Below are 7,300 nucleotides of genomic sequence, written 5' to 3' on the forward strand. Positions count from 1 at the left end.
TAGGAGCACACACACACACCATAAAAAAGGTCAGGTTGTTTTCGTCCACCACAGGATTGGCTTCATAATGCATTCGGGCCCTGTAGCCTACACAGTTTTCTTTTTAAAGAATTCCCATTGGTTGTGGCTAATGTTAGCTAGGCTGGGAGTTAAAGTTAGGAGGGATGTCTAGCAACCCAAAGGTTGCGTGTTTGAATCTCATCACAGATACCTTTAGCAACTATTTACTATATATATATTTTTGTTATAGCTACTTTTCAACTACTTAGCATGTTAGCTACCCCGACCCCCTACCCTAGCTAACATTACCCACAACCAATTGGAATTCGTAACATTACATACGTTTTGAAAATTCGTTACATATTGTACGAATTGTAATTCGTAACGTCTAATACATACCAAATGGATAATGGACACCCACAAAGTAATATATACGAAAAAATAACATCATACTAATTGGAGATTTAAGTTTACTATACTAGGTCTAGGTGTTGTGCAACCTACAGGATTCATCTGTGATTGAAATGCACTGTATACAAAATCGTGTGGTGTACACGGAGAAATGTACTGAGTCAATTGTGTTTATTTTACATACAAATGTTGATATTGGGTTGGGGGGAGAAAAAACAAATCAAGATAGCCAACAACCCGATACTTCCACCTATATAAGTGTTGTTCTACTGATAGCGGCGACACCACGGCTTTTGTTACCACTTCACATTGAAATTGACCCTGGCCCTGCGTGGGGGCAAGAGGGTGTTTTCTCAAACCACAGACAAAAAAAAAAACAGGTCGGCGGCGATTGACAATTTCCTGAAGAGAGGTCGGCCTTATCACTCCCAAATTTCTCTTCAAAGTGCCCCTATCTGCAGTGAACCCAAGTCGGCTGAATCCGTTCCATGCACACATAATGGAATAACTAAGTTACCTGGGAGAGAATCCGGAACGAAGCCCTATGCGGTGCGCTTTACCACTCCGATAGTGACTGACGTCCTCTTGGAAAACGATTTATACCAAATATTTCAGGTAAGTAACGTACCCAAATTACTATTGTATCAATGAACAAAGTAACTTACACCCACGTAGTAGTAATCAGAAGAAAACGTGGTACAACAGTTGGTTGATGGTGCGTTTGTTGATAACGAATCAATCACAAACGTCTCCTCTATTTTCATTCGTATAGAATTGATTATTTTCGACATTTTTGTTACAACATTATTATTTTAGGCAATTTGAAGCCTAGTGACTCAGTTCTGCTGTTCGCCACACGTCCTTGTACCACACCTTCGTGCGTCGTTGGCTATATTAAGATGAAATAATTGCGTAATTAATTGAATTTAGTATGGCAACTTTTTTTCTCTTAGTGGAAACTGCTAGAATGTTTTACACAACACACATACATATTTTACACAATGGACACATTATACCTAATTTTAAAAATCTCTCTATATATTTTTAAACATACAAATATGTATATAACATTTGTCACATGCATATCAATATGACTTCACCAAGCTTACAGCAATACGTTTCAGCCCTGGAGCTGTTTTGTTATTTTGAACATGTGCAGCTAATATATTTGCGAACACATTGCCTGCCACAAATCCATTTTTAATCTCGACTGGTCCAGCTTTCTGTAAGTGGGTCCAGGAACACTAGAATTCAATCACATTCAGTCGGTTATAAATGCATGTCTCTTCAGGACCTATTCAGTCAAACCCGTAAGCAGGTTTGACTGATAGTTCTAGATAAAAACATTCTTCATGTAGGTTCACAATTACATTTTTATGTCATTAAAGTTTTCTAGTAGACCGCTTCTGAACCTTTCCTGTGTATCTGCTTCTGTATGGGTTCAGGTTCAAATTTTTATTTTACCTTTATTTAACTAGGCAAGTCAGTTAAGAACAAATTCTTATTTTCAATGACTGCTTAGGAACAGTGGGTTAACTGCCTGTTCAGGGGCAGAATGACAGATTTGTACCTTGTCAGCTCGGGGATGTGAACTTGCAACCTTCCGGTTACTAGTCCAACGCTCTAACCACTAGACTATCTATGTTTTGTCTCTGTGTCCCGGCAGGTATGATTCAGAGGAAGGAGGTGATACTCTCAGTCCTAGGGGAGCTGCAGGATGCCACCGAGAGCTCCGGCCTGCACGCCCTCACCAGGGTAGCTCTGGAGGTCCACCAGGTACTGACCCCCTTCACCCTGCCCTCCTCCCCTTGCCAGGAGTTCCCCGGCTGGGCAGGCATCGACGGCGTGGCCCATAGCCTGTACCCTGCTGACGCCCCCGGAGGCCTCCTACCTCTGGCCTGTAAGGGAGAGGGGAACCTGTTGTTTGATGCAGCCAGCATGCTGCTAGTGGGGACGACTAGTCTCAGTCTGGAGCTGCAGGTGAGCAGAGATTGGCAGTGTTTCAATCATATGCAGCATCTGAGTTTCAACCACTACGTTGTATTTATTTTGTGGATCTGCTTTATTTTTTCCTAGTTTGGAAATGTAATTTCTTTGTGGATAAGAGCTACTAAAAAATTAATATCTGTGTTTCTTTTAAAAGTGTGTGTGTGTGTGTGTGAGTTACACTAAGTATGTGCCAACTCCTGAACTGCATTTCCTCCAGGTACTTACGGTGGTGGAGATGCTGCTGTGGAAGAGATACTACCTGGGCGGTATGATCGACTCGAAGGTGATGCTGCAGGCGGCCAGGTTCAGCCTGTGTGCCGAGGAGTCCCAGGACATGCTCAACCTCCCCCTTTCAGTCCTCGAAGCGATCTTCGACGCCGACGTCAAAGCCTCCTGCTTCCCCGGCTCCTACGCTAACATGTGGCACCTCTATGCTCTTTCCTCCGTCCTCCAGTGCAACATCTATTCTGTCTACCCCATGTACAACCTCAAGATACGACCCTACTTCAACCGCCTGATAAGACCCAGGTCCTACCCCAAAGACATGAATCCTATCACCTTGCACATCATGTGGTCCGGAGAGCTGGAGGGGGGCTCCTCCAGGTTCAGACCCACAGTCTTTGTAGCGTTAGTCCATTCTAGTGACCTCCGGACGGGGAGTCCTAACGATGAGCAGAGGGTCCCCCCTCTGAAGACACTGGAGCTTCTCAACCAGGACTCTCTCCTGTCCTACTCCAGTCTGAAGGACAAGTACAACGTCACCAAGAGTACGTTCTACCGCTGGAGACGGCAGACGCAGGAGCACCGTTTAAGGTCTGCTGCCAGGTACGTTATAGTTTCCTGTCTCTGTCGTCTACAGTTTCCTGTCTCTGTCGTCTACAGTTTCCTGTCTCTGTCGTCTACAGTTTCCTGTCTCTGTCGTCTACATTTTCCTGTCTCTGTCGTCTACAGTTTCCTGTCTCTGTCGTCTACAGTTTCCTGTCTCTGTCGTCTACAGTTTCCTGTCTCTGTCGTCTACAGTTTCCTGTCTCTGTCGTCTACATTTTCCTGTCTCTGTCGTCTACAGTTTCCTGTCTCTGTCGTCTACAGTTTCCTGTCTCTGTCGTCTACAGTTTCCTGTCTCTGTCGTCTACAGTTTCCTGTCTCTGTCGTCGATCAAAATACTGTCTGATTTTAAATCATGGCACTCTGGCACATTAACTTTGTTTTGTCTTGTATTGTTTATTTAGCTGTATGTTTCTGCTGACATTGAATTACTATTTTAATCTGATCTTTTTCTATCAAGGTACGAGGCCAAACACTTCCTCCAAGCGTGCTATCTGGAAGGGAAGCTCATCCCTCTGCATCAGTTCAAAGAGTTCTTCCCTGAGATCTCCAGATCCACCTACTATGCATGGAAGCACGAGCTGATCTCATCCGGCGGTAATTTCTCCACGTTCTCCAGGAGCGAGGTGAGTCCAGGGGACAGCACGGCGCAGGAGTCCTGGTCCTCTCCAGAGTCCAAGCTCGGGCAGGAGGAAGACCATGAGGAAGACCATGAGGTAGACCCAGACGCAGAGCATCACAACAGCGTGGCCAGTCTGTTCGGCCTGAACTACAACGATGATAAGATGGATGGAGAACGGGCCCAAAACATGGCTCTGATGCAGGAGGCCAAGAAGGTTCTTCAGAACTGCATCGCTAGGAATACATCGTTCCCCTTCCGCATCTTCAAGAGGAGCTTCCCAGGGATCTCCAGGTCACCTACAAGGATTTTACTGTTATTTAGCCCAGCCTTTAATAACAAATAGTTTACTGTTATTTTAGACATTTTTGTTTTTTAAATCTTGCATTCATCCATTTTATTGCCTCCCTTCATTTTATCGATTTACTGTAAAGTGTGTTGCAATTTTAACATGAACTTTTGAACTAAATGTTTGATTTGATCCAGGTCTACTTATTACAACTGGAGGAGAGAGGCCATGCTGTTTAACCGAGGCTACAAGGTCGGAAGCAGTGAAAACAGCTTGGACACGGATAAGAGTAGTCCAACTGGTGGTCTGTCCCCTATCGGGGGGACGGAGAGCCATGGTCATGCTGCCACGGTCTTCCCCAGAGTTAAGATCTGTAGAAACAACCAGAAAGGGTTCCGGATGGTGTTCCTACGCAGGAAGAAGCTGAGAGAAGCTGCCAAGGTGAAGGTGTGGAGGTCAAAATGGCCTCTGTCTAGGTTCAGACTGAAGTACCCCTCCCTGTCCCTCTGTTTCTATTGGCTGTGGCGTAACGGCCCCAGTGGAACCAGGAAGGAGGAAACCACCACCCCGTCTCTAGAGGTGGACCGTTCTGAGATGATTATGGAGAACAACAACGCAGTGAAAGAGAATGGGATGATGATGATGATGATGATGGCAGAGAGTGACATAAAGACAAAAGCTCCAATGCAGGACGTGTTCTCCTTTGAGGGGGACCCGACAGAGGATCTGAGAGCCCCCTTCCCCCTCCCCAACCCAACCAATATGTCCGCCACCACAGACGACCAGATGTTTGTGATGGATCTGGTGGCCCTGGCTAACTTCAAGGCCAAGGCCAAACTGTTCCTCCAGAAACGCTTCGAGGAGAAGTCCTTCCCCACCTTCAAAGAGTTCAGGTCCTTCTTCCCCCTGACTCCCCGTTCCACCTACTATATGTGGAAGAGAGCCCTGCATCATGGAGTGCCACTGGTACATGGCTGAGAGAGAGAGGGCATGGCTGAGAGAGAGAGAGAGAGGGCATGGCTGAGAGAGAGAGAGAGAGAGGGCATGGCTGAGAGAGAGAGAGAGGGCATGGCTGAGAGAGAGAGAGGGAGAGAGAGAGGGCATGGCTGAGAGAGAGAGAGAGGGCATGGCTGAGAGAGAGGGCATGGCTGAGAGAGAGAGAGAGAGGGCATGGCTGAGAGAGAGAGAGGGCATGGCTGAGAGAGAGAGAGAGAGGGCATGGCTGAGAGAGAGAGAGAGAGAGAGAGGGCATGGCTGATAGAGAGAGGGAGGGCATGGCTGAGAGAGAGAGAGGGCATGGCTGAGAGAGAGAGAGAGAGAGCGGGCATGGCTGAGAGAGAGGGAGAGAGAGAGAGAGAGGGCATGGCTGAGAGAGGGAGAGAGAGAGGGCATGGCTGAGAGAGAGAGGGCATGGCTGAGAGAGAGAGAGGGCATGGCTGAGAGAGAGAGAGAGGGCATGGCTGAGAGAGAGAGAGAGGGCATGGCTGAGAGAGGACACTTAGTGTAATGGTGGTCATACACTCTGTTACACTAGCTGTAAGCAGAAGGGTGTCCCTGTAACAAACTGAAATGCTGTCTTGTCTGTAGTCTCTTCCGAATCCTAAACTCTTTCCCCCCCTCCCCCGTCACTCCCTCAAACAGAGTCCTCAGTATCAACCCCCACCCCCTCCTCACCCACTTTGAAATTATGTACATTTTTCACAATTGTTTTCAACTGAGCACACTGTAATCGTTTGGGTTTGTAGTTTGAGGTATGCTTCAGCACCTGGGTGAAGTCTAATGTATTGAAATGGCAGCCAAATGCATCTTAAATATGATGTTCACCCTTCATCTCGTCTCCATTCCTGGCTCTCCTTTGTTCTCCTCCCTCCCTCCATTCCTTCACCTATCACCTTCAGGTCATGGACATTTGCACATCTGTGAAAAGACACTGTCCTACAGTTCAAGTAATGGTCCTCTGGCCTCTAGCAAAAGGCAGTTGAAAGTCATCCTGATAGTGACCAACCAGCGGGGGTTGATTTTTTAAAATTTTTTTAAATGGCTCTTTGTTTGAGACTGGGTGTGTTCTTCTTCTCTTGTATTTAGTGTTAATCCCCTTCAAGAAGGACTCCTTTTATTTCCCTGTATTTCTTCTTCATTTTAAATAGTTTTCAGGTTCCTTCAGGATGTTCAGTTTTTTTTTGTTAATCCATTTGATGTCTGTCTACCTGTTCTGTAGGATTCCTAGTGGTTTACCTTTTAATGTGTTGTATTGAAAGAGGTCTGTGGTTGTGTCAGGAAAAGGCCTTTTGTTTCAGAAATCCAGTTTCTCTCTTTTTTTGTTGTTTAAAACATGCTCTGTACACACACACACACAGACACACACACACACACAGTGTTTTGATTCACAAACATATGTTTTTTTTACTATTGAATGTACATCTAAAATGATGATTTAATTTTGGTTCATCGCTGTTTTGTGTTTCAGGGTCTTTACTTCATCGTGATTTATATATTATATATGATTTATATAGCAATAGATGCTACGCCGAGCAGGTAATGACCAATAGATTGTCTCCTACCGTAAGGTATCTTTGCACTGTGGTATTTCAACGGGATACGGAACACATCTCAACCATATCAGGGATCAGTTGTCTTTTTTACAACATATGTTACAGGGACTCGAGACAAATTTATTTCAATTTGAATTGAGCAGTTTTGTTTTCTAATGAATGTTTACAACACTTCTGGCTACCAGAATATGTAATATGCTAATTAGCCTAATTAAGTGTGTATTTTCTTTTTAAGAATTTCTATATTTTCTCTTGTGATTTACCCATGCCTTTTTTGGGTTGAAATAACTACCTATCGTTGATGTTTTTCTGGTAACCATAATGTGAAATGAATCTTCTCTCTCTCTGAAGTCCTAAAGCATGGTATGTTAGTTTTAAGTCATGTTTGTCTTAAATTTTTTTAAATTAAATGTGATTTTCATTTCGTTAAGTTCCCAAACACTTTCTCTCAAAGAGTATTGGTGCACCACTGCCATCATAGCAGCCAAACATGATGTTTTCTATTCTAATGTTTTCCTGCATATTTGTTTATCAAAACTGGTGGAGTGAAACAGTTAGTATTTTTTATATATTTTTTTGCTACGAGGTAGAACATCAATGAATCAACCACACACT

At 44.6% G+C, this 7,300-nt stretch overlaps 1 protein-coding gene across 1 annotated transcript; it reads left to right on the top strand.

The window, feature by feature from the left end:
- The first annotated feature begins 726 nt into the window (after positions 1-726).
- LOC115124464 (vertnin-like) lies at positions 727-5,486 on the top strand. Its single transcript, XM_029653896.2, has 5 exons — positions 727-1,026; positions 2,078-2,391; positions 2,618-3,225; positions 3,686-4,138; positions 4,331-5,486. Exons 2-5 carry the CDS (start codon positions 2,080-2,082, stop codon positions 5,109-5,111), a joined length of 2,154 nt encoding a protein of 717 aa, XP_029509756.2. The 5' UTR covers positions 727-1,026; positions 2,078-2,079; the 3' UTR covers positions 5,112-5,486.
- The last annotated feature ends 1,814 nt before the right edge of the window (positions 5,487-7,300 follow it).

This window comes from Oncorhynchus nerka, linkage group LG24 (assembly GCF_034236695.1).
Source record: "Oncorhynchus nerka isolate Pitt River linkage group LG24, Oner_Uvic_2.0, whole genome shotgun sequence".
Classification (NCBI taxonomy): Eukaryota; Metazoa; Chordata; class Actinopteri; order Salmoniformes; family Salmonidae; genus Oncorhynchus; species Oncorhynchus nerka.